The sequence below is a fragment of the Phyllobates terribilis genome, unplaced genomic scaffold (assembly GCF_046119375.1).
Source record: "Phyllobates terribilis strain yellow unplaced genomic scaffold, ASM4611937v1 Scaffold_5__5_contigs__length_657084704, whole genome shotgun sequence".
NCBI lineage: Eukaryota > Metazoa > Chordata > Amphibia > Anura > Dendrobatidae > Phyllobates > Phyllobates terribilis.
In genome coordinates, this window is record NW_027362765.1 from 397,832,391 (window position 1) to 397,860,336 (window position 27,946).

Consider the following 27,946-nt stretch of genomic DNA (forward strand, 5'->3'; position numbering starts at 1 on the left):
CTCAAAGTCTATATTGTTTAGCGTAATTTTTTAGCACAACATTTAGCACTTAGTGAAAAATGGAATCACAATGTGCAAATCAATCAATTCTGACTTTTCATTTTTATGTTTCTTTCCCTAACTGTCAAACAAAATTAAAGTTATTACAGTACTTTGTATATAACAATTAAGGGGGAATGTATGTATTTTTAAGTTGCATAACAGTTTTTCCTTTAATTTTGTTCATTTTTTTAGGTATTGATTCCTTTTAACAAATTCATGTTGTTAACTTTATTTTTTATATACAAAAGTAAACTTTTTCTTTGGCTAAATGTTGGTTGGGTAGACAGCTGTCTCTCGGACTCTCCCGTGCACACGAGAGCTCGGATCAACCAAGCGTTCACGTGTTTTCAACAAAGAGGGAGGAGAAAGCTGCTGCCACTTTCCTCTGGCAGTGACTTATCTTCACTAACAACAACAAAGATCGGATGTCGTCAATTCAAGTGCCCGATACTTCTCTTCCCCAACATCATCTGTAGGGGTAGTGCCATGAGGTCACCATGCCAATCAGATGGTCAGTCGGTGGATTTTGTCACCTTTTAACCAATGTGTAAGGGGGACTGCCTCCTAAGACAGTCAGTCCAGGTAATCTCTCCTTCCTTGTGATTTACTGGAATGCAGAGGAAATAGTTGCCTTTGTTAAGGATACTAATATGAATATATAATGAAGATATACAAAATGTCCCTAGGTGGGGTCCATAGCCTACAGTACGTGGCATGCTTAAATGGAAATGGATTTGCTTTGTGTGTACGTGGATATTAATATGTTTGCTAATGAAGTTTATTGCATAATAACTAATAACAGAATGATAAAGACACTGACAACATTGATTGCACCTTCAACTAGAAACGTAATAGTTGCAGCTGTCAGCAATAATCATGATGACAAGCCATAGTCTATAAAAACCTGTATAACCTGCTTAATAAATAGAATTTATGCTTTGACTCCATACTGGCCGTCACGTGTATTATTTCTCTGCATGTACGTACATCTATATCTAATTTGGCAGCAGACAATTAAGAGGACCACACACCCATAGAGTGTGCCCCCAAATCAGTTGGCGCCCAATGTGGGGCGCCATCTGTGGAGCATCTGTGGAGCGCTGTCTGTGGAGCATGTGCCTCAGGTGACCCAAAGACCCTTGTGCCATATAATAAGATCATGGGCAGCATGGTGGCTCAGTGATTAGCACTGTTTCTTTGCTGCATTAGGGACCTGGGTTCAAATCCCACCAAGGACAACATTTGCAAGGAGTTTGTATGTTCTCCCCATGCTTGTGTGGTTTTCCTCCAGGGTCACATACTGATAGGGAATCTAGATAGTGAACCCCAATGGGGACAGTGATGTGGAAGGATGTCCGTAAAGAGCTGTGGAATTGATGGCTCTTTATAAGTGAGTAAAATAGATAAATAGATAAAATGAGGTTGGTGAAGGACATGTTACCCATTTTGAATTGTGGTACAGAAGGGTATTCAGTTACCCTTCCTTTTCCAAAAGTAGATTATTCCTAAACCCCTTTAACTAATATTGCCCAAACAAAAGTAGACAGAAGACCCCAGAAAGCATTCCGGAATATTGGAAGATAAGACAACTTCTTTAAGATACAGAGTTTTCCAGCTCAGTTACCTCTCTATATCTGTGCCGTATTGAGAGGTAATGATGAGTGTAAATGGAATAACCTGGAATACAAGGTAACAATAGCTAACTGCAGACATCATCTGGAACAACTTAAGAAATGTCTCACACTGAATTATATGGTGGGCGCTGAGCATAGAAAATAGTCTAAATTGTTTCTGTCCCCTACATTTGGAGCAAAAATATAATGTTTTCTGCAGGTTCCAATGTTCTCTGTTCATTCACCATTGTGTAGCTAAAAGCATTTCATAGGGGCATGAAAAAGAAATCTAACCTTTGGAAAGATGGTACCTATCGGCTTCCACTGTTCACCACTGAAAAGATAAGGGACTATTATTTCATAATGTCCGCGGTGCTCCTCTTCTGTCTGTTTCCTAGACAATCCCAAATTACAGACCACATTCTCTCCTAGACAAAGCAAAGAAGAAAAGAGAAACTCATTTTAGTAGTGAGCAACCTGCAAACACAGACATTACCGTTCAGATGAGTGTGCAAAGTCGCCGCAAGATTAATATGTTCTAGGAAATCTCTTAATAAATCAAATCAATTAAACGTTTCCAGCAAATTTTGCTTTGTAAAGCAGTAAAAAAAATCATTGTTCTCCAACCAAAATAGAAGCAAAGAGTAAGAAAGCATTTAATATGCAGAACATAAAAAAATCAACATCCTATACAATAAAAAGCTGATGAGGATGGTCTTCATTTACAAGTGGTCACCTATAGGGACATGCAGGGGTGTAGAAGTAGCAGCCGTATGTAGGCACTGGTGGCTCATAAGAAAACCAGTATTATAAATGGTAGAAGGTAGTTTGGGGGTTCAGTTAAACATTTTGCATTTGGGAGTAGGAACTTTATAGTAGCGTAGTTAGTAAAATAAAAGAGTTTCCCAAAATTGGAATATCTATAGCTAGGGGGTGACCTTGTGATCCTGACAATTTGGCTCTTCAATGCCCCGTGTTAATGAAACAAAGGTCAAGCCTTCTCACCTCAACTCCATTCATTCTCTTTGGGACTGCTGGAAATAGAGCACTGATCATTATTTTCTCCAGCTGTCCCATGAACAATGAATGGAGTGGAGGTGACCATTGGGACTGATGGAAATAGCAGAGCACTGATCATTGCTTTCTCCAATAGTCCCAAAGACAATGAATGGAGTGGAGGTGACCATTGGACTTATGGAAAAAGAGCACTGATCACTTCTCACTGCTTTCTCTGGCAGTCCCATGGACAATGAATAGGGAGGAGGTGAGAGTGTTTGATCTCTACTTCATTTACACAGCTCAGGATCGTCTGAGGTCCCAATGGTCCCCTATAGTATGGAGTCAGAATGAGTTTACATTGTACGAAAACCCCAACCAGTGACCCTCTGTCATGGATGTGCTGCATCCTGCTGAGACCTTTGGGGTATCGGGCATCAAAAGGTTGGCAGATCGCAGGTCCTCTTTCGAGTTCGCTCAGTGTTTAACTTGAGTGATGCGGATTGCCTTGTACTTGGTGTGAAAGGGGTTAAAAGTTCCTTTTTTATCCTGCTGATATTCCTTAGGGCTCTAATCTCAGCTGCTGCATATTACTGGTACTCCCATTATTTAAACTCATTACTAGCTCTCCCCTGTGCCGGTTATAGGTTTCCTATGCTGACCTCCCTGGAGAAGTTGTTCCAGTTTAAGCTGTGGAGTTCCTGTTTCATTTATCCCTGTGTTTCCTTACGTTAATAGTGAGACTAACGTCTTGCTACCCTAGTCAAGGCTAGCTCAGGGCCAGCCAGGGCTTAGGCATGTGATGGCGCATGGGGATAAGGACCCGCCTAGGGACGATAGGGAGCACAGGGTGCAGTCTCAGGTGTGTGTTTAGGGGTTTCCCTTCTCCCCTTTCCCTATAGTCAGGGCACCCTTTACCTTCTTTCCCTCTTTTCTGCCTCACGCCGGGCATTTCCTTGCTGCAAAGTGATACCCTCCAGGAGAGAAGTTGTAGTTTTACAAAAGCTGGCAAGCCACAGATTAGAGGAAGAGGAAAGCAAAAAACAAACTTGACCAAGATGGTAAGAATATTCATTCTTGTCAACTTTTTAAATTACATTTTCACGGGCAGTCATGGAAAAAAGGGAGATCGCCTGCACTCCTGGAAGAGAAGACAAATATCCTAAGCATTGCCAAAGCATTTTTTATGCCTGGCACCCAGATACTCCATCGTCAGATGGAGTTTCCCAAAGTCCAAATGCATCTTTTAGAGGATGTGGAAGATTTGCGGTGGGTTGTAGCTCATGGAACATGTGCAGAAGAACTGTAATGCCCAACATCTGGAGGCACATCACACTATTACAGGAATCTGTGTGTAGGACACCATGTAACTCCTTTAGCGCTGATAAAGGATTGATATGGTGAATTCTGTGCTCTTTGCCAGATAACCGACGTAAGCAGCAGCTATCGAGCCTGCTCCAGTACATATGGTATAAATTTGTTACAAGAATTTACTACTACCTCATGCTGGCAGATTTACTGAATGCAAAAGCAAAGCAAAATAACCAAGTTTACCAGTTTATTTATAAAAACAATGCATAAAAATAATAATTCAGTACAAGAAAATTAGCAACTAAATAATCTAAATGATACTACACAACACACTTTATGACTAGAAATGGACGAACCTGAACCTTAAAGTTCGGGGTTTGAACCGAAGAGAGAGGAGAGAGAGAGACAGAGATTTGTTTTGCAGTCCCCTATCCCTTACTATGACCATTTTACAACACCAAACCAAAGTTCGGGTCAACACTGACTTCTATGGAGTTCGAATTCTGGTTAAAGTTTGGGTAGAGTTCTGGTACCAAAAACAAACTTTGGGCTAAAGTTTGGTCGAACCTGAACTTCCATGGGTCTGCTCATCCCTAATCATATCATCATAGGGGCAGAGGATTGCCAGGGCAGAGGATTGCCAGAGCAGAGTTAAACGTTACCCTGGTCCGGCTGCCACAGAGGAATAAACTGGACATCAAACTCCGGTAGTTTGAATCTTTTTGCTCCCCTCTATATTGCAATATTGGACATGACCTTTTAGATTAGGTTTATAGTTCGAAATTTTTGCCTTGACAATAAAAAAATCAAAGTAAATCTGTGTACCCTGATCAAGGCAGGCCACTATGTCCCTCCAGCTCCTCTGTCCCTACAGTTATGCCTCCAGTTAGGATGCAGCCTTTTAGATTTGTCCTTCCTTACAGTTTTTTTCTTTGCTTGACCCATCCCAAGATGCTGAACTTTGAAAAAAAAATAAGCATGATTTTGAGATACTCTGTTGGGAGATGTTTATACAACGGGTGTCTATATATGGCCACCCAGTGGTTGAGATGTGTATTGCAGCCCTTCTGAGGCTTTTGCTAGCATGTAGCTATCCCACCTTAAGGGAGCAGTCAGATGGCCGTACAACATGGACGACAATCGCAACGCAATGCTTGGACCGGCCGGCGGCTCTCCTGACCAAAGCGGGACACCATGTATTTTTATTCAGGTCAGGAGAGCCGCCGGCCAGTCCGAGCATTGCGTCGTCCGTGTTATACAGCCATCTGATTGCGCCCTAAATTTAAATTGCGAGAAACTGAAGTCTTTATGGATTTTCACAGAAAGGTAAGGGAGAACACAATTGTATCAATGCCTAGTGATATTATCTATCATCATTACTCATATCTCAGCTGTATTCCCTTTAATTAGGCTTTGATCCTTGACGTTTCCCCCTTGCTTGCTCTTGCTGTCAGGTTGCATTAGCACACAGTGTGGTATCTCTTAAAATTCGAGGACTCCTTTACCGCGTTTGTCGGAGTTTCCTTTTGTGAAAGGTCAAAGCGGCCGCCGAGTTGTACATAAAAATTTTCAGCAAAATCTTAATAATTTTGAACATCGGTAGCGAGAACGCTTCTCCGATCCCCGTGACATTTCATTGCTTGAGTTGATGAATGTTTCCAACAAGAGCCAGTCTGAAATATTCCTCCGTATTCCTCTTCATCTTGTGCCTTGGATTTCTAAGTAGAGATGTATATTGTATTTTATCGGAGACAGCTTTAGTGTCAGAGAGAATTTATGCCGATGTTACATTTCCTACTCGGTGTGTTCAATGTTACACAAAACCCGCCGTATATTATTATACATATCTTAGAGGGGAATTGTTAAGGGATTATAACTAACATTCCTTGTAAGTCTCATAAATCCAATATGTATTGTAGAAGATGGGAAAATATATATTATTCTCGGATGATAAAGGGGTTTATTTGTTCTTTAATATTAATAATTTATCATATTTAATTAGTAGGAGTCAGACTCCAATGCATCCCCTGTGATCAGCTAAAGAAAGGGGTCATGGGGGTCCAATCAGCAATGTGACCCCTTCATTATATAGCCAGGCATATCACCATACACAAAAATTACGGTTACTCTCTGTTATCTTTTTTTTCCCATAAATCAATAGAACACATGAAAATAGGAAACTTTGTAGTATATCTTATCAGAGAATTCCACTTCTTTCTCCTCCTAGACTTCTCTTTCATTCTCAAAATTCTCAATTCACAGATAAAATCTGTCAATAGTGAATACAGATATTCCCATTACTGAGATAATGACAGTTTGTGCTTATAACATTCTATGAAAAAATTATAAAACTATTGAATTAGGAGAACTTACACTAGAATGTTTATTTCTGCCTCCAGCTCCTCCCCCTTCCATCTTCATAGAATTTCAAAAGCACCAACTGTCATCTTCTAGCTTAGTAATGAGAATATGTCTTCACATGTACGGCGCAAGTTGGAAGCGGGTGTATGGAGCAGGCTCATACCCAGCAGGTGATGGCTGGGAGTTACATCCAAGACCTTCCTCTAACAATCGTGAGTGCATTGGCGCACCGCCCACCATGGTTAACCTGTTAAATGCTGCTGTCTATCTGACAGCAGCAATTTAACACATGCCGCAATGGGGGCGCGTCATTCAATGCAGCCACTGGCGCTCCCGTAAGGTGAACAGGGGTCACTGATGGGTTACTATGAAAGTCAGGGGTCTATTGGAGACCCCCATGCTTGTCATTACATAGCTGCTTTGAAACCCTGTCGGTGGCCGGGCATGAAAGGAGACTGTGATTTCTGCTACAAAAAGCAATACTGTGGTATCGCTGTATATAGCACAAGTGATCAGATGATCATAGCTTCGAGCACAGTGAAAAGTAAAAAAAAAAAAATATTTAAAAAATATGAAAAAAAAGAAAAGAAAACATAAAAGTTCTAATCACCCTCTTTTATCCCCTATTAAAAATAAAGATAATAAAACATTTTAAAAAATAACGTAACTATAAAAAGAATCAACCCGATCGGTAAACACTGTAAACGGAAAGAATTCAAGAACACCAAAGTTAAGGTTTTTTGTTGTTGCTGCAATTCCACAAAAAATGCTGTAACGAGCGATCAAAATGTCACATCTATCCCAAAATGATATCCATAAAAATGTTGTCTCGCCCTGTAAAAAATAATCCATCACACAGCTCCATTGACTGAAAAATTAAAACGTTACCGGTCTCAGAAAATGGCCACACCACCCAAAAATTTTGTTTTGTAAACTTCTGATCTTTTCTTTCACCACTAAAATTATAAAAAGCTGGACATGTTTGGTATCACCATAAACGGACTGATGAGCAGCATGATATTGCAAGGTAATTTTTAACACAAAATACACAGTAAAAACAATTCTCAAAAAAACAATGCAAGAATTTTTTTTTCACAATTTCTCACCCCTTGGAATTTTTTTCCCGTTTTCCAGTACATTCTGTTGTAAAATGAATGGTGTCATTCAAAAGTACAACTCGTCCCAGAAAAATAAAAGAGTTATGGTTTTAGGAAGAAGGGGAGGAAAAAACTAAAACTCAAAAACGGATATTGTCCCCGTCGTGATGGTGTTAAAGTCATGTAAATACAATTTAAAGGGGTTGTAACTTATTGATAACTTTATAGGTGATAACTTATTGATCGGCAGAGTCCAACTGCTGAGATTCCCATCGATTGCAAATACATGGCACTTTTATCCCTGCTAGAATGTAGCTGGAGTGCTCATGTTCGACAGCTGTTCCTTTTATTTTCTATGGAGCTGCCGAGCGCATAACGAAAGAATGGAGTGGTGTTTGGGCGTCCAACCTACAACTCCATTTTGCAACAGGGATAACAGTGTAATGTTGGGGATAAAAATTTCCCATTCTGCCAATTGGTGCAGTTTCCAGCAATCAGACCTCCACCAATCAATAAGTTATCCCCTGGGCTCCGAGAAAAAAATCAAATCGCACATGAAACAATCACACACCCCCGTTGAAGATATGTGTTGTTATATAATGCATTGTACTATTTTAAATGTGCTTTTGTCTGTTTAGTCATTTGCATGCACTTAGTTGGGGAATAGATGGTTAACAGTTGGGACTAGCCCAGAAAGGGAGGGTCTTTGTGGGAATACAGAAGATAACTTCCTGATAGTGAGCGACATAGAGCCCGGTGTTCAGTAGAGACATACCTAAGGTCTGACAGTTGGCAGACTGACATGTTATACTGTGTTGTGTGCTACAAGGGAAGACTACAGGACATCAGATAATATGTCCTATGGACCAAGGAAACGTGAAGAGATATTTGACAGATTTGAACCCAGGCCAGAGAGGACATCTAAATGGTACGGAACTTAACCCAGGGGAAGTAGAAGGCCCACTTAAAGGGGATTGAACGAGAAGGGATTGTATGAGCAGGACTTTAGTGAACAGTTGTTTACGGTGAAAGGAACACAACTGTGTGTATTAAAAGGAAACAATGGTCACCATATTGAGACTTAAACTCTGTCAAAGAGAACAGTGGACTTTCAGGTTCTGGTGAGGAGTCATACTAATGTACATCAAGGAGTGGGGTCCTGATTAGTCAGTTGGGAATTGACAGTAGCCGTGAGTGGCGATAGCGTTACACCTTGACGATTCTGGTTAAAACGTTGGACCATATCTGTTTTGACTCTGCGTAAAGAGAATAGTGTAATACATGTTTTTTGTAGGTATGGGAATGCTTCCGAATTGAGGGGAATCGATTAACTGTGAATCTAATATCCTGGGTAAGTTGGTCAAAGTTGGCAAATTCGAACAGATGGATAGAAGTAACGAATGGAGGCAGTACACCAAGCAATATGGCAAACGTTTTGATTCTGAGGTATGAACCTGTCTCAAACTTGGTGTGCTGCTTCCAGTCGTTACTTCTTATCTGGATGGTTTGTTCTTTGCCAGGGAGGCTCTGCAACCACGTTACCCTGGTGCTGCTCCTGCTTTTATATTTATAGATAGATAGTATTTTGTAATGATTCATCTTGGCAAAGTAAAAAGTAGACTTCAACTTCTCTGCATTTTCCCGCAATTTCTAGGATGACTTCTCAAGTTTACTGGTGACACTTTATTTCATTAGTTCCCGAGTAATTAATGGATGTTCTGCTGCGAGGAGCTACAACATCTGGCAGCTTTAAAACTTTTTCCTTTTAACATTGATTATGCAGCATTAACACAGGGCCCCCAAACATCTGTGACTGGTGGCATTGTAACTTCATCTGGCCATGACCGATCATCCTAACGCACAGACGAGAGGACATTCACTTTACATCTAAGCAAAATGTTCATCCTAAATGTTTCGCTACTGTACGGTCAGTGTGAGATTTTTCAATGCTCAGTGAATCAGGACCCTGTGTTTAATATCAATGGGAACTATGCAATGCTTCATTTTCTCAGAGGTGGCGCTGTAAAGATATTGAAGAAAAGCTTACAAAATTCCTGTCCAAATTCTAGCCGACCTCTAGGGCCTTAGCATTGAAGATTAGGCTGTTAGCTTCCCATCTGGAGACACTTATAGACATGTCAGTGATTGGGCAGGAATATATCTCTACAATACAAATAATTGTATTCCCCACAATATAACAATTATGAAGCACCTTATTCTAGATCCCGGTGTTCCTCTGTTATTTCTACTAGAAATGGCATGCACACATTGATAACCGGTTGTTACCATTTTGGGGGTTGCACCTACACATTCCGAATCTGTCTAATCAGTTTGCCAGTGTCAGATGGTTTAGGGACACACCCCTTTGACAAAGGAAATGGTTATGCCTGGTTAATTTATTCATAAATTTCCATAAAAAATAACAGAGGAAGGGTGCAATTCGGAGCTATGAGTAAACATCCTTCATGACTTTACTATTTCATGAAGAATACAATATATATATTTGCAAAAATAGACATATCAGGAATAGAGATGAGCAAACCCGAACTTAAAAGTTTGGGGTTTAACCGAACAGTTAGTGTCCAGGGCTTAATGCTGAACACTGACTTCTCCTCCCGGAAGTCCATTGCAATGTTTGGAGTTCCGGGGAAAGAAGAGAGAGAGAAAAATATTCCAGGTCAACAGTTGGGGTCCACATTGTTTTCAATGGGGTTCGGGTTCTGGTTCAAGTTCAGGTACAGTTCTGGTACCCGAACTGATCTTTGGAATAAAGCTCTGTTGGGTACCAGAATTCGAACTTCCAAGGATCCGCTCATCCTTAATCAGGAGTTATTACAGGTCTCCACTCCTATCTGATATCCACAGTACATGTACGGTGCATGTTGGATGCGGGTTGCGGCCTATGGACAAACTGAACACACACCATACGCTGCAGGTGCCAGCTGTGTTACACATCCAGCGCTTACCACTAAAAGTAACAACTGGAGCTGATCCCTTAAATGCCGCACTCAATCAATGTGCTGCAGTCCCGGTAGCACGCTGATTTGGGACCCATCGGCCTCACTGCAACAAGATTGTCGGTGGCCAATAGTTTGCCATGGCAGCACAAACCCACTAAAAGTCCTTGTAGTCGCTATCTTTGTGCTTCTATTTACATAGTACAAGCAATCAAGCTTCATCTCAAGTTTAAAGTCCCCTCTAAAGTTTAAAAGACCGAAACTTTTTTCTACTTTATCAAAAATAAGAAAACAAAAATTTTATTCACCCTCCTGCCTTTTCTCAAATTACACGTAAAGACAATAAAATATAAAACACATGTGGTATCGCCACATCTGCCAAAAACAATCTATCAAAATATAAAATTATTAAACCAGTGCAGTAAATGTTGTAAAGCAAAAAAAAAAAAACAACCCAAACTCCAGAATTGCTCTTCTTCAGTTTACGCTTGTAATAAAATAAAAGCAATCAAAATGTGGTATCTACCCTAAACTGGTACGAATAAAAACTAAAGCTTGGTACGCAAAGAACAAGCCCTCAAAGGAAAAAGAAGGGTCAAGTCTCGGAAAATGACAACACAAACAATTTTTTTTTTTTACAAATTTGTGAGATTTTTTTAACCGTTAAAATATTAACTCTACAAGTTTGGTATCGCTGTAATTGTACTGACTTGAAGAATCGTGTCGCTAGGTTATGAACGTAAAAACATAGCCCAAAGAATAATTGTGGAAATACGTTCATTCACCATTTCATCCTACTTGGAACTTTTTTGCTGGATTTCCGTACATTATATGGTAAAATTGATGGTGCCGTCACAACTACAACTCCTCTTGCAACAAACAATCCCTAGAATGGCTACAAAAAAATGAAAAAATAAAAACCTGTAGGTTTTGGAAGAAGGAAAGGAACAACTGAAAGCGGAAAAATTAAAATTAGCCGCAACAGAAGGGGATAAATTGCTAATGCATGTGACAATATGTGTGCATGGGATCATGGTTTTCTATGAATGGCATGTTTAGAGACCCTGTGATCCTGAATATTGACCATGTGTATGACTCTTAAGGACCATCTCCCTTCTCATCCATCATGACTGGGAGTATATGAGGAGTTTCACATCTGCTTTTCTACACCATCCCATGAGTTAAACGCTGCTTCAAGACCTTGTCTAGTCTCAGATAAAGGAACAGTCAACACATCCTATCACATGCAGAGCGGCATCAATCAACGTCTGTGCCACACAAGATCTGACGGTCTTCTTCTCGTATGGCTCGCACGTAGTCTCCAGCTCCCTGAAGTCATGAACTTATTTTCATCTTAAGCTTTTTACTTTCTTAATATTACATAATATAAAGTATGTTGAAAACGGAATATTAATATAAAAGCAATTAAAGGAAAAAGAAAAAAAACAATCATTTTTCCATACCTGTCCAATTTCACAACCATACATGCCGCACCTATACTGCAGCTTAATGCCACTTTTATTTTCTGTACATGTATCTACCTACCTAGCATTTCTTATTACATCCTTTTGGCAAAGGTTGAGAAACTGGGGTTGAAAAGATTGTCAAAAGTTATTTATAGTGTTGTACAAAGTGTATAGCAAAAGAAAAGGTGGCAATGACAATGGATGGGGGAGTGTAACAGAAAATAAAATCAACATATGTCTAAGATTCTCTGAGCCACTAGCAGCAGTAGAAGCACAACCACCACCATTGGTACAAGCCATTCAGACAGTAGTACTATCAAACACAGCCAATAATTGTCTTTCTCCACTCATTCTCTTCTATACCCATCACAGTCCGGCTTCCGCCCTATACATTCTACAGAAACTGCACTCAAAGTATCCAATGACCTTCTGACAGCAAAACGTAATGGTGACTACTCTCTGCAACTTTCGACACCGTTGACCACCACCTCCTACTCTCTATGCTCCACTCAATTGGCATAAATGACACTGCTCTCTCCTGGTACTCCTCCTACCTATCTGACCGCTCTTTCAGTGTATCGTTCTCTGGCTCCACTTCTTTCCCCCTTCCTCTCACTATTGGGGTTCCTCAGGGTTCAGTCCTTGGCCCTCTTCTCTTCTCTCTCTACACAGCCCCAATTGGACAGACCATCAGCAAATTTGGCTTTCAGTACCATCTTTATGCTGATGACACACAACTATACACCTCATCCCCTGACCTTACCACCACTGTTCTACAGAACACCAGTGACTGTCTGGCCGCAGTTTCTAACATCATGTCCGCTCTCTATCTGAAACTCAACCTTTCCAAAACTGAGCTTCTTCTGCTCCCGCCGTCAACTCACCTCCCTAAATCTGACATCTCCCTCTCCATGTGTGGCACCACAATAACTCCAAACCAGCAGGCACGTTGTCTGGGCATTGTGTTTGACACCAATCTTTCCTTCACCTTCCACATACAATCTCTTGCCCGCTCTTGTCGCTTGCACCTGAAGAACATCTATAGAATCCGCCCCTTTCTCACCTTTGAAACAACAAAAACCCTCACTGTTGCCCTGATCCACTACCACCTGACTACTGTAACTCTCTATTAATTGGCCCCCCCCTCACTCGACTTTCCCCTCTCCAGTCCATCCTTAATGCTGCAGCCAGGGTCATCTATTTGGTCCGAATTAAATAAAAAAGCGGTCTATAGGGCGCTAAAAGAATGAACACTAGAGGTGAAAAATTTTTTTTTTAGGGCTAAAAAATAAATTTAATGAGCCCTTTCCACAACGCATTTCGATAGTGAACTATCTTCCTCAGGTGGTACAAGGGTATGAGCACAAACATAAAATATATATAGACAAAGATTCACAGTGATTGGTTGATACTAATTAGTTAACCTGGGTCCAAACAAAGGAAACCCTTCATGTGCTGGTGCGAAGTGTCCACATTGGTTTCACATAAGCCACCTTCACATGAATACAAAGTATCAAAAACACATTGGATAAGGTATAGAATATGACAATACATGTTGGTAAACAGTTACACAAAAATACATCTGTAGTGCCTACATCAATTTCATAAAAATCACCTACACATAAATATAAAAAATCAAAACATATTAAGTGAGATATAGAATGAAATAATACATGTTAAAAAACAGTTCTTCAGAACTGCATCATTAAAAAAAACAAAAAAACATTTAAAACATAGCAATAATAATTCCATTAGAAAGGAGAAGGAAATGACCTTAAGAGCTGGTTACATTTTCAAGGGCCAAATTGAGACCCTCAGGGGCCAACGTGCCCAACTTGAAGATCCAAAAACTTTCTTTATTAATCAAACTCACTAATCGGTCGGGAACAGTATCAGGTATGTGGTCTATAATAGTGAGGCTCATATCTCCTGGATCTTTTTGATGATCAATGCTAAAATGTTTGGATATGCTGTGTAATTGATAACCTATCCGAATGTTATGTCTATGTTTATTTAGACGTGCGTGCATAGTTTGTATCGTTCGACCCACGTACTGGAGGTTGCAAGTGCAGTCAAGTAAATAGATCGCATGTGTCGACTGACAATTCACATTGTGTTTGATAGAGAATTTTTTTCCTGTGGTATATGATGAAAAAGTCTTTTGATTACCATTTTGAATGACTCTACAACATAAACATTTAGGCATATTACACGGAAGACACCCCGAGCAGATGCCCTCTTGTGAGGGTTGTATTCTAGATTTCAGGGATGTATTACTTGGTGCTATTAAGTTTCGCAAATTTCTGTTCTTCCTATAAATAATGCTTGGCTTGTTATGGTAATGGTAACCCTATTAAATCCATAATATTTTGGATAAATTCTGGTTTATCTTGAAGGGTGACCCCATTTTAGGACCCTTTATACCTAACAAGCCGAGCATTATTTATAGGGAGAACAGAAATTTGCGAAACTTAATAGCACCAAGTAATACATCCCTGAAATCTAGAATACACAGGGGTGCACAACTCCAATAGGTGAGTGGCCTTTTGGCTGTTTCCGTCACATCTACCTATCAGGTCTTTCACATAGCGCGCTTTTTCTCCCTTTCTCTTCCAGGGTCATCTATTTGGCACAGAGCAGAGGAGTCTGAGTAACGATTAGCCAGTCATTGCACTGGCTGCACATGAATTATAGGATCCAATTTAAATTGCTTGTTTTCACCCACAAAGCTCTCCACAGTGCAGCACCCCTCTACATCTCTTCCCTCATTTCTGTTTATCGGCCTTCCCATTCTCTACGCTCCGCAAGCGACTTTCAACTAACATCCGCACTAATCCGTACCTCCCACTCCCGACTTCAAGACTTCTCCCGAGCTGCATCTATTCTTTGGAATGCTCTACCCCAAAAAATTAGGATGAACCACAACTTACACAGTTTTAGGCGCTCCCTAAAAACATATCTGTTTAGAGCGGTCTATCACATTCCCTAATCGAAGTCCTTTTATTTATAGCTCATTCACTATTTCTCTGAATATAAGTCTCCAACGAACCCAAAAGCACGACATATACTGGCTGGTGATGAGCTCATGCAGCTTTTATCTATCCCTCATCTCCTGAAGATGGCTGGACCTTCATTGTAAATAAGCCACTGTACTCTGTGTCACCCCCACCTCATTGTAGATTGTAATCTCTTACGAGCAGGGTCGTAATTATTTTTGCTTCAATTATTGTATTATCTTTAACTATGTTACTTATGACTGTTGAATATGAACCTCTGAATTGTAAAGTGCTGCGGAATATGTTGGCGCTATATAAATAAAGATTATTATTATTATAATTTCTTTGCCTCCAGCAACTGTATTAGTGGGGAAGAAGCAGAGAGCATAATGGACTATATCAAAGTTAGACCGTTCTGTGCATAACATTGGCTGAGACTGATGGTGTCGCTGTCAGAGTTAACCTCATCCTGTTTTGACTGAGACGAGTGATGTGCCATAATGACGATTATCAAAAGAGCATGAGGTTAACTCTGACAGTGACACCATCAGTCTCAGACCGTTCTGTGCAGAACATTAAGTAACTGGTTACATATGACTAACGGGGATAATTTTTGGACCATTTTTTAATTAAAAAAAGAAAAGTCTGTCAGTATATTATGCTATTAAATATTACACTGCTATCATCGATTTCTATGTTGAGGTCACATTTACATTAATGAGGCTGTGTATGTGTTAAAGAGATCTAAAGGGGTTAGATGCAGTCCTAGGAGACCTCCAAGTGTTATCAGGGCATTAAATGTTACCTGCGCATGTAATATGCAATCCCTGTCCCACACAGCTCTATGTGGGTTACAACCTATTCTTCAAGGTTGACGAGTGGGCACAAAACAGTCATGCACATACCATATCCCTAAAGAAGGGAGTCACCAAGTCTTAAAGAGCAGGGGGTATTCGCTGGTTCAGACTGAGCAGTTGTAATGAGAGGCTCCATCTAAACCATTCTATAGTTCCTCGGGGGAGGGAATTTTTACTCTAGTTCTCTCCTCCCAGGAGCAAAGAGAGTGGGGCTAACTAGATCTGGGCTTCCTTTTTGCTAGGGATGAATAGCAGGTAGCTCCTTTTCTCGTATGATATTTGCATGGTCATGTGCATAAATCTTATGCAGATGTGGCCCTCGAAGCATCAATTTTATCTCCTTTGTAAATATGGGATCCTTCGCTTCTAACAAAAGTTTAATTACTACATATAAGAAATAAACAGAACAAGAAACTGGGGAAGTTTGCTTTGACCTCCAACAAGCTTATGTTCGAACAGTACAGACGAGTGCAGTGCATTTAATAGATACAGAAAACATAAATGTTGCTTTTTAAAGCAATTACTGTACAAAAAGCAGAAAGCACAAAAATATGTTCTATTTTTTCTACAAGACATCACTGGAAGTTTTCTTCAAAGGTCATCCAGAAGATTAAATGTCAGCAATGGACAGAAATCAATGGAGAACAATCTGTTTGGTTTCTCTGAAATACTCTCTAATTTCATCACAACAGGGCTCTCGGATAATGAACACTTCAGCTGGATCAGATAAGTGTTGAATGTGTACTTAGAATCAACTGTCAAAACACCTCATTACAATGTGTTTCGTATCAACAATAAAGCCAAAAAATCTTTGTACGCTGCATAAAGTGGCTTATGCCGGGCACAGTGATTGTGTTACTTTCTCTAACGACTGCATGAAATTATCCTATAAATTAAGTCAGCATCACTTTGATACCTTTTTGAAAGAAAGCAGGAGAGAAATTGCAACGGCAGACCTATTAGGGCTCATAGTGATAATAGAAGACAACCGCCTCCAAATACTCCCTATTGCCCAAAGTGCTCTAAAGTGCCCAGCATGCTCATTTATTTATGTTAGGCTTTCTTGGTGTGATGAATTCACTAAGCTGCAGATTGAGGTGTACACATGGACCAATTGAGGTGGCACACGGCAAGGACCAGTCCAATGGGCTGTGCTGGATGGTGAGCAAGCAAGATGAGGAGTACACAACGGAAGCCATAGAAGATTGCAGAGATGATTATAGCATGATGTAAATAGTCTCTAAATAACAATTTGTGAAGCTTACAGCAAATGACTGGTTAACCAGCAGTGGCTAACAAGTAACCTCAGAATAAAAAACCTTTAATCAGAAAAATCTCTTTAAAAAGCCGACCAACATACATATTATTGTGAAAAAAACAAACTAGAGGTACTGGACTCTATTGGTTTATCCCTCAGAGCCCTATTGGCAAAAAGAAGGGGGTATCTCACACAGCTAGTATACCATTTATTATAATCAAGTAATCCCTTCCTTTATACATGTAGAAAGGATTATATAGAACCATATAGCGAGTCTTTCAGTACCTCACAAGGATAAGTGCAACCCAGTGAACAAAGTGATTGTAGTGCATAATTAAAGTAGGATCACTCTTCAATAGACCTCTACACTGAATATACCACTGACCAGGCCCTAAATTATTACCTATATGCTGATTCCTGCCTATCTGTGGAGGTTGGCACCCTAATTAAAGTTGGCGATTTTGGCGCCCCCGCTCCACGCCGGCTATCCCTAAATATCCTGGCTCGCCCTAGAATTAATTCCTAATTGCACCACAATTCGATGCAATCTAAGGCATATATTGTAAACACAGCAAAAAAACTATGAGAGTAATGTAAATAGATGACTTATCTTGCCTATAAGGACATGGTCCAGGATGTATAACGAAAGTTTCAGCCTTTTACCAGTGGCCCAGTGGCTCCAATGGAAGACTTATCATGACCAGAGATAAAAAGTGGTCCCAGATAGACGATAGAAGCCTAAAGCCTCAAAATCATGTCCTCATGTCTCCGGTCTCTGATTAGTCTCCCAGTGTCTCAACGCGTTTCCCCAAATGTACGGTTCCTCAGGAGGCTGATACAGAAGGAATGTCCAGGGTATAGATATACAATATATAGATGCATACTGATGATAAGTCCATTTTGATAGTCAGAACCCTAGTTTTGAGATTACATGTTAGCCACATTTTTTCCTCAGAACAGTTGTATTATAATATAAAAATTACTGGTTAACCAGCAGGTCTGAGGAGCAGTAGAATCATAGAATCATAGAATCATAGAATGGTAGAGTTGGAAGGGACCTCCTGGGTCATCTGGTCCAACCCCCTGCTCAAAGCAGGATTCACTAGATCATCTCAGACAGATGTCTGTCCAGCCTCAGTTTGAAGATGTCCATTGAAGGGGAACTCACCACCTCTCGTGGCAGCCTGTTCCACTCATTAATCACCCTAACTGTCAAAAAGTTTTTTCTAATATCTAATCTGTGTCTCCTCCCATTTAGTTTCATCCCATTGCTTCTAGTCTTTCCTTGTGCAAATGAGAATAAAGATGATCCTTCTACAATGTGACAGCCCTTGACATATTTGTAGACAGCTATTAAGTCTCCTCTCAGTCTTCTTTTTTGCAAGCTAAACATTCCCAAATCCTGCAACCGTTCCTCATAGGACATGGTTTGCAGACCAGTCACCATTCTGGTCGCTCTTCTCTGAACTTGCTCCAGTTTGTCTATGTCTTTTTTAAAATGTGGTGCCCAAAACTGTACACAGTATTCCAGATGAGGTCTGACCAAAGAGGAGTAAAGACCGATAATGACTTCACGTGATCTAGACTGTATGCTTCTGTTAATACATCCCAGAATTGTATTTGCCTTTTTTGCTGCTGCATCACACTGTTGACTCATGTTCAGTCTATGATCTATTAGTATACCTAAGTCTTTTTCACATGTACTGTTGCTTAGCTCTATTCCTCCCATAGTAGTTGCAAGTTGTAGGAATCACAGGAGTTTGAAGAGTGAAGAGATGAATGCATCTGATTGAACTGGATGGTGGAAAACTCCAAACAGCAAATGAAGACAACACTGAATACTCAGACTCCTTGTGTGTGTGACGCACCCCCTGGGCCTGTGTTGTGCAGGGGAACCCGGAACCGGGCCTGTTGTAGAATGCTGGGGGTTGTAGTCTCCGTGTGGCGGTGACCCGGTCCGTGCCCAGGGTGGTCAAACCAGTGGCAGTCTTAATGTATATCAAATGTCCGACTACGTCACCCGTGGATTGCGGTCAGTGGGGACCGCCGCTGCGCTGCCGACCGCTGAGGCTGATGTTGTTTGCACAGCCGAGTATGGGATAACTCCCCACGGGAGAAGTATTGCCTCAGGGCAGCTAATGTGAGAGATGATGGGAGTGATGGTGTGAGGGTCCCAGTGCTAATGGTGCTGGTGTGGCAAGGAATCACAGAGACGTGAGGTGCAGTTCAGGGTCTTTACTGATGGTACAAGGCAGACCCTCCCGGGAGTACTGGCTAGTATAAGGGGCCTGGTCAGTCTGCGAGCAAGCAGGAGTTCCCCTGGCCAGGTGGAGTTGTAGGCCTCCCCGTTTATCTGCACTCTTCCTGGCTACCTTGCTGTCAGAGGTTACAAGTAGCCCACGTCCCTGAGTATACCGTGTGGTGCTCACCCGTATGGCTGGTGACTTGGGGCCTCTGTTAGCCTCCGCTCCTGGATGGCGGCGCTGGTCCCTTCTTTGTGACTGAGCCTCCGGGCTTCTATGGCCAGAGGACCTGGAATCCCCTGCCGGTTGGTTTCTGCTGCTGGGTATATATCAGTCCCCACAGCCTCGGACTCCTGTGTCCGGTTTTAGTAACTTCAGCCAGGGCGAGCTATATCTCTGCTCACAGCCCCTGGCCTTCAGCTGCTGCTCCTACAGAGCTCCTGTTCTCACTTTCCCTCTCCAGGCTCTGACTGCTCTGCTTGTTCTGCAGGCTCTGTCTCTGTCTGCTCTAATCCCGCCCCAGACCCAGTTTATAAGGGCAGATTCCTCCCCTCCCAGGTCTGGGTGGGCCGTGTTGCATGCTTAGGGCTCCTGACCAGAGAAACCTCCCACTTGCTCTCAGACATAATATCTCTATTACTGTGGCAACCAGACCCCTGGGGTGTCACATGTGTCTACGAGGATCTTAAAGGCCTTGAATGAGGTTAGTGCGGCCGCAGATTGGGGTATATACGTGGAATAAGAGCGATGGCAAAGACCAGGTCAACAGGCTCTGCTTGATGGCTCACAAGAAAACAGAGCAGGGCACACTGGAAGTCACAAGAAATTGTGAAAATGAATGTGAATTAATGTGAATAGTCTTTAATAGTTTGTAATGCTTACAGCAAATGATGAGTTAACAAGCAGATCTGAATTGGGTTTACTGCAAATAAATAGCAACTGAACACAACACTGAATACTCAGGCATCTCATGTGTTTCTAAGTGGATCTTAAAAAGGCCTTGGATGATGATGTCAGTGAAACATACAACTGGTGTTTGGAGAACTGCAAATGGCAGCAACAATAGGAAAAGGGAGCGGTGCCCAATTCTGGAGTGGAGACAGGTGCGTAACAATTTCAACGACTCCAGTGCTTTATGTCCCATTGTAACCAGTTAGGAAGGCACTGCCAAGGTACCAGATCATTAGGAGGTCCCACTGAAAATACTCCATAAATCTTTATAAAGGGTCCGACCTATAAAGCCACTTTCCGATAGTTATGAGATGTGTGAATTTTAGCACAGCAATAGCCAGACCTCCTGCTGTTCTACCAAACTGAATGTGGGATATCCTAAAATTCTACGAAGTTCGTAAGAGCCCAGAAATAAATGGCCAGGGGTTCCTTTAAATATTTTGTCGGTAGGTAAAAAAAAAAACATATTTATTGTTCCTTTAACTGAGGAGGAAATATATTATTGCACAGCTGAAAAGAAACGGTCTTGTAACTTCAGCGCTACTTAACATTCTGGAGCGGTGTCCGGCAGCATTTTTATGGATCAATACTGAGGTGTTTTATTTGCAGGGGATTCAAGCAGTGAATTGCTATGTCACATTGCAAATAAAGAGTGAGAAAATGGTTCAGATTAGTTTCCACAATGCGCCTGGAATTATAACAGTATTAGCAGCTAATAAGCAAACTGAAATGTGTTATTTATACGTACGGCTGCGAAGCGCGTCACCTCCTCCTAGTAGTGTATAAATAACTTTTTATAATGTCTCCTCTGAACAATCCTTAACAATCAACTACAATACACTCTCTTCTCGAGATATTACTGTCTCCGAATATTGCAGTTAGGTTGGACCACTTATTGGACTAACCAATGCTAGTCTGTCATTTAGAAGCTCCAATATCCAATACATGCTACATGCATAGGACGATAAGAGGGGCAAAAAAGTAGAGAATAATTCTGACTAGAGATGTGTGAATGGATTCGTAGGACCCTGGTTTAGTGGCCATATCACTATTCCATGGACACTTGACGAGAGACTCCTACCTGTTGGTTCTCCTTTTGATTAGCCAGTTGGGTGCATCATTATTGTGACGAGATACGCACACGATGTCGCATCAGGCCGGTGAATCAAGAGGAGCCACGGATGGCAGCAGGTCGGAGAAGGTTCGCAGGGCTCCCGTGTAGCCGCCAGAAAATACTGAACTAGCTGCTGCACTAGGGTCCTGCAAATTTTATTTGCTCAGCTCTAATTTTGACATATACTGGAAGATTTATAAAGTTATTTACCCAGTTTTCTAGCAGAAAAAAAAGTATAACTTTTTTTTTTCTTTTTATATCACTTTAGACACTTTTTTAAAGAGTGAGTGGAGTTTAGTGAAAGGGGCAGTTACACACTTCGACCAACAGATTTACAATTTTTGTGCCAGAAATTCGTGGTGTCTGTTCAAGATTTATTAGAAGGTGTGTGGGCCTTCATAACGCGACTAAGCTTGAAAGAGTTGTCAGTGACTCTCTGTCCCTCCTAAAGGGAGTCTGTCAGCACAAAGTGACTGTTCACACCAAGCATAAGCACTCACTGAACCATTGGCATGGTCTGAGCAGTTCAGTGCGCCATCCAAATGACTTGTTTTCCATCTACAGCGGATGAAATAAGTATTGAAAACGTCAACAATTTTCGAAGTAAATATATTTCTAAAGGTTTGAGGTTTCGTGGCACTGCTATCATGGGTGCTCAAATAGGGTTCCACTCCAAATCAAAGAACAAGATGAATTTGGCACTCCAAAATAGATGCAAAAATAAAGTTTTTATTGTACAAAATTTCCTCTGTCCAAAAGGGCTGAATACTCTAGGAACAGGCAAAGTCTGAAGAACGGCGCGGGTGAGAAGCATTACTGTGCTCAGACTTTGCCTGTTCCTAGCGCATTCCACCCTTTTGCATACACACCTTCTCAAACCATAGGCCTGCTGCTGAGCAATATACTGTTCTGAAGAAGGCCACAATTGGCCAAAACGTTAACTAATGCAGACAGAGGAAATTCTGTACAATAAAAACTTTATTTTTGCATCTATTTTGGAGTGCCAAATTAATCTTGTTATATATTTCTAAAGGTGCTATTGACATGAAATTCTTACCAGATGTCAGTAACAACGCATCCAATCAACACAGCCAAAAAAATCCAACCATAGATGTCCATAAATTAAGTTGTGTGTAATAATGAGAAATGACAAGGGAAAAAGGGATTGAACACATGATGAAAGAGAGGTGCAAAAAGCCATGGAAAGTCATGTTTCCAGCTGAAATCTATCAGTAATCAGAAAGCAATCCTACCACTTAGTGAAAAATAATATCAGCTGGCTCAACTAATGGCCTATAAAAAGGGGTCTCATTAAAGAGGAGCCACACAAGAAACATCTCATGATGGGTAAAACCAGTGAGCTGTCTCAAGACCTTTGCAACACTATTGTTGCGAAACATACTGATGGCATTGGTTACAGAAGAATTTCTAAACTACTGAAGGCTCCAGTGAGCATTGTTGGGGCAATAATCTGGAAGTGAAAAGAATGTAATTTCAACATAAACCGGCCACGATCAGGTTCTCCCTTCAAGATTTCAGACAGAGGAGTGAAAAGAATTATCAGAAAAGTGGTCCAAGAACCAAGGACCATCTGTGGAGAGCTACAGAAAGACTCGGAATCAGCAGGTACAATTATTCCAAAGAAAATTATAAGTAATGCACTCAACCTCCACGGCCTGTATGCACAATCACCACGCAAGACTCCATTGCTGACAAAAAGCATGTTCAAGGGCGTTTAAAGTTTGCGCAACAATATTTAGACAAGCCTGTAAAATACTGGGAAATTAGTGTGGTCAGATAAGACCAAAATTGAACTTGCTGGATGCCATAATACACACCATGATTGGTGTGACGCGGAGTCACTTTTCACGGCCAGGCGGTGAGACGGGATAGTTAAGGAGTCCGAAGTCAAAGCCAGGAGGGTACGTCATAAACAGAGGTAAGAGGCAAAGTCATAGTCAGGTAACATTCCGTAGATCAGAATACCAGGAGGAAAGCAGATCAGAGCAGAATTGGTTAAACAGACGGATGGTCAGAACAAGGTTCGAGGTCAGGCAACAGAAGATCAATAAACAGAACTAAAGGCACAGAGAACAAACCACACACTAGCTGAATGTACATCTGGCAGAGATCTGGGGGAAACAGCTCAGTTAAGTAGCCAGGCATTCACCTGCAATAATGAACACCTGAAGATAGCCAGTGTCTCCCAGTCTCGGGATGGACAGTCCAGCACCTTTAGAAATATATGTACTTAGAAAATTGGTGACAAGTTCAATACTTCTTTTACCCTCTGTATCTCCCCTCCTCTAACTCCTGTAATACCAGAACAAAGAAGACGAGGGTGGAGATAGATAAACAACAAGTAGGTGGGAAGATATACTGAACATTTTGGCCACAGCAAGGCGCACCGAGTGCCTGTGCTTGGTTTGAACAGTGTTTTTATGCTGACAGACTCCCTTTAACAAGGACAGAAAGCCACGGACAACTCTCTTTTGGGTCCACCCTTTAGAGGTTTTTCTTTTTGATAAAACAATCATTATGAGTGTAAAAAATAAACTAGGGACACTGCTTAGGAAATATACAGATTACTTTATCCTCAGTATTAGGCTATGTGCCCACGATGCAGAAATGCTCCTCATTTTTCCTAAGCGTTTCTGCATCTCCCTGGCAGGAAAAAACGCATGCGGATTGTACATGTGGATTGTACATGCGGATTGTACATGCGGATTGTACATGCGTTTTTCCTGCCAGGGACATGCGGATGTGAAGCGTTCTTCACTTGCATTTCCGCATGTGGGTTGACAAGCGCTTTCCAAGTGATTTTAGCATCACTTGGAAAGTACTTGTCAACTTAGTCACACTATATAAATCCATGCAAACGGCATGGATTTATATAGTGTGACCCGAGAGAATGTCAAAAAATAAAAAATAAATCTATACTTACCTTCCGTTGGCCCCCACATTCTTGCTTCGCTCGTTGCTGATTGCCGGCAGATCGCGGTACACTGAAGGACCTGCCGACGTCAGCGTCGCGTGACCCGTCACATGACTATGACATCAGCGCAGGTCCTCCAGTCCATCACGATTTGCCGGCAAGGGAGGAGGAGCGCACCAGGAGCCGTCAGAAGGTAAGTATAATATTTATTTTTTATTTTATTCTTTTTTTTACAGTTTCTAAGGTACCCGGGTCCGGAGGAGAGTTTCCTGTCCTCTAGACCTGGGTACCATCCGCACATTGAAACGCATGGAATGCGCATCTACATATACAGTGATGCGTAATCCATGTGTTCTAATGCAAGTCAATGTCGGAGAAAAATCAGCACTTCCGCAAAATAATTGGTAGTGCTACATTTTTTTCCGCAATGATAATCCGCAGCAGAAATTTCCGCAGCATGTGCACAGCACATGCGGATTATCATTGGGGAACATGGCAGGCCTTCTACCATGCGTTTTTTAAGCGTTTCTGCAGCGCTTTTGCCGCTGCAGAAACACTTAAAAAACGCATCGTGGTCGCACAGCCTTACACGATATGACCAGATTTATGTCCAAACATCTTGCTTAAGGCTGTGTGCCCACTATGCGTTTTCCAAGCGTATACGCTGCGGAATTTCCGCAGCATAAACGCTTGGGAAACGCTTGGTAATCCGCGCCCCATGGTCCCCAATGACAAGCCGCAAGGTCAATGCCCATGCTGCGGATTTTTACGCAGCGTTTATGCTGCGCTCAAAAATCCTCAGCATGTCCATTCATTTTGCGGACACGCAGCGTAATCACCGCCATTTACTTGCATTGAAACGCATAATATCCGTGTCAGTACATTTGTACACACGGATATTATGCGTTTCTATGTGCGGATGGTACCCAAGTCTGGAGGAGAGGAGACTCTCATCCAGACCTGGGTACCATAGAAACTGTAAAAAAAAGAATTTAAAATAAAAAATAAAGTTTATATTCACCTTCCGATGTCCTCCCGGTGTTTTGTCTGCTCCGTCCAGTCTCTTGCAATGCTCGCGCTGTTGTGAAGGACCTGCCATGACGTCACTGAGTCATGTGACCCATCACATGGCTCAATGACGTCACCGCAGGTCCTTCACAACAGCGCGAGCCGCCCAACACACCGGACTCAGCGGAGATAACACCGGGAGGACACCGGAAGGTAAGTATAAACTTTATTTTTTATTTTTTACCATTCTTATTCTTTTTTTTTAACTATTACTTGGTCACACTATATAAATCCATGCCGTTTGCATGGATTTATATAGTGTGAACAAGTTGTCAAGCACTTTCCAAGTGATGCTAAAATCGCTTGGAAAAGCGCTTGATAACCCGCATGCAGAAATGCATGCAAAAACGCTTGAGAAACGCTTCTATCTGGCGGGAAAAATGCATGTAAAAAACGCATGCGTTTTTCCTGCCAGGGAGAAGCGTAAAAAATATGCAGCATTTCTGCATCGTGGGCACATAGCCTAAATCTTCTGGATTACACAAGTGATTGCAATGTTCTCCGGTGTGAAGTCATGTTGGACTTCTTGGAGTTTTGACTTTGGAAGTGAACATAGGAAAATCTTGTGCAGATACAGAGATAAGCAATGAGATTAGAACGGATCACAGGAACTTACATTTTGACTCTGTCATTAATTTCAGAACGATGGGGGTCCGGCACCCCCACTAATCAGCTGCTTGTAGTGTTCAGAGTCGGAGCAGCACTGCGCCCTGCTGCAGCAGAGACCTGGCGCTGGACCCATGGAGAAGTTTTTTGCGTTCTCGTTTTTTTCCTCCCATTCTTATCAGAGCCATAATTTTTTTACTTTTCTGTCTACATAGACATATGAGGGCTTGTTTTTTACAGGACAAGTTATACATCTGAATGACACCATTCTATTTACCACATAATGTACTGGAAAATGAAAAAAAATTCCAAGAGGGTATAAATTGTGAAAAAAAACGCATTTCCGACATTTTTTTGGGGAATTGTTTTTGCTGTGTATACTGTATGGTAAAAAAAGACCTCACAATAAAATTCTCTTCAGTACTATTACAGTGATACCAACATGTCCAGTTTTTTTTTTTTTTTACAGGTGAAAAAATAAATCAGAAGTTTTAAAAAAAATAAAAAAAATTGGGGGTGGTGTCGTCACTTTCCGAGACCCATAACTTTTTAATTGTTTAGTCGATGGCGCTCTGTGATGGCTTATTTTATGCAGCTCGATGTTTATATTGATACCATTTTGGGATAGCTATGACGTTTTGATCGCTTGTTAGAGCATTTTATGTGGTATTGCAGCAACCATAAAAAAGCCTTAACTTTGATGTTCTTGAAAATTTTTTTTCATTGATGATGTTTACCTATATGGTTAATTATTTTTATATCTTGATAGATCGGACTTTGCTAAATGCGGCAATATCGCGTGTATTTTTTTTTTTATAACCTTTATTTTTAATGGGGGAGAATGGGGATGATTTGAAAGTTGTTGTTTTTTTCCTAGATTTTTCTTTTTTTTACTTTTCACTGTCTTTATTAGTCCCCTTTACGGACTTGAAGCTGCAATCGTCTGATCGCTTGTAGTATATACCGCAATATCGCTGCATATAGTAAAAATCACGGTCTCCTTTGAAGCCCGGCCACATGCTGGGTTTCAAAGGAGCCCCTTGATGACAACACACCTCCAGCTGTCATAGGAACCCACCGGCAACCTGCAATCACGTCACCGGCGCTTACAGTGACGACTTCCTATGCTGGCACGCTTACAATGACGTACCCCTAGCGGCATTTAACAGGTTAACCCGTGATTGTTAGAGGCAGGTCCTGGCTGTAATACACAGCCATTACCTGCCGAGTATGGGGCGGGCTCACCTCGAGAGCCCGCTCCATACACCGGCTCCCAACTTGCTCCGTACATGTACGGCAGATGTCGTGAAGGGGTTAAGGGGAGTTGTTTATTTTTTTAAGGGGGCAGTAAAGGGGCATTATCACTTTACTGCCCCCTAGATGATGCGCTAGATGTAATTACTTTTTAATGGGAAACTAAGCAATCATATTTGTAACAAAGGTGTATAAATATATTTTTGGACAATTTTAATTACTTTTTTCCAATACGTAATATTTCAGCATTCGTGGCTTTGTGTAACAAAGTAGAAGTAAACTGTATCCAATATGGATTTCCTATAAGTTAAATCCCTTTTACACAATAAAGCTCTTTAGGGAAATACTTTACAATTTTCGTGTAATAAAATGTGACTTTTCTATATATTTCAGTGGTAGTTTTGGCAGTAGGAGAAGCTTTTGTTTCCTTAGAAAGTGAGGAAAACACCTGTGTTTGCCAGCTCGGAGCCGTGAACCCGACCTGTCCCGTGTTGTATTCTTCCTTATATTACATTAGTCACTTCCTTTTCTGTAATCGCTTTCCCAAACGAGGGCAATTGTGCGAGAGCGGGGGTCCTCCAAAGGTTTTAATACGGCTTCCAGCTGGGAGTGATTTTATAATAATAATAAAAAAAATTGGTAAAAGATCCATGGTGTATATTTAGGAATACATTTAGCGATCATTGTTCTAGCAGCTGAGTTATAATGTACAAAAATCCAAAAATATTCTAGTGCATCCCGGAAGTTTATTATTGCACAATATGACAAGTGTTATTTCCCTGGTCTGTGCTATTCATGTAACAACTGGACCATACAAATTT

The 27,946-nt window shown here is 41.2% G+C and overlaps 1 protein-coding gene across 1 annotated transcript in view; it reads right to left on the reverse strand.

Annotated features, from left to right (window-relative positions):
• ADAM12 (ADAM metallopeptidase domain 12) overlaps positions 1-27,946 on the reverse strand; it is a 778,476-nt gene that overhangs the window by 714,793 nt on the left and 35,737 nt on the right. The window contains exon 2 of the mRNA XM_073685043.1: positions 1,950-2,083. Within this exon, the coding sequence (XP_073541144.1) occupies positions 1,950-2,083 (134 nt within the window). The remainder of the gene's footprint in view (positions 1-1,949; positions 2,084-27,946) is intronic.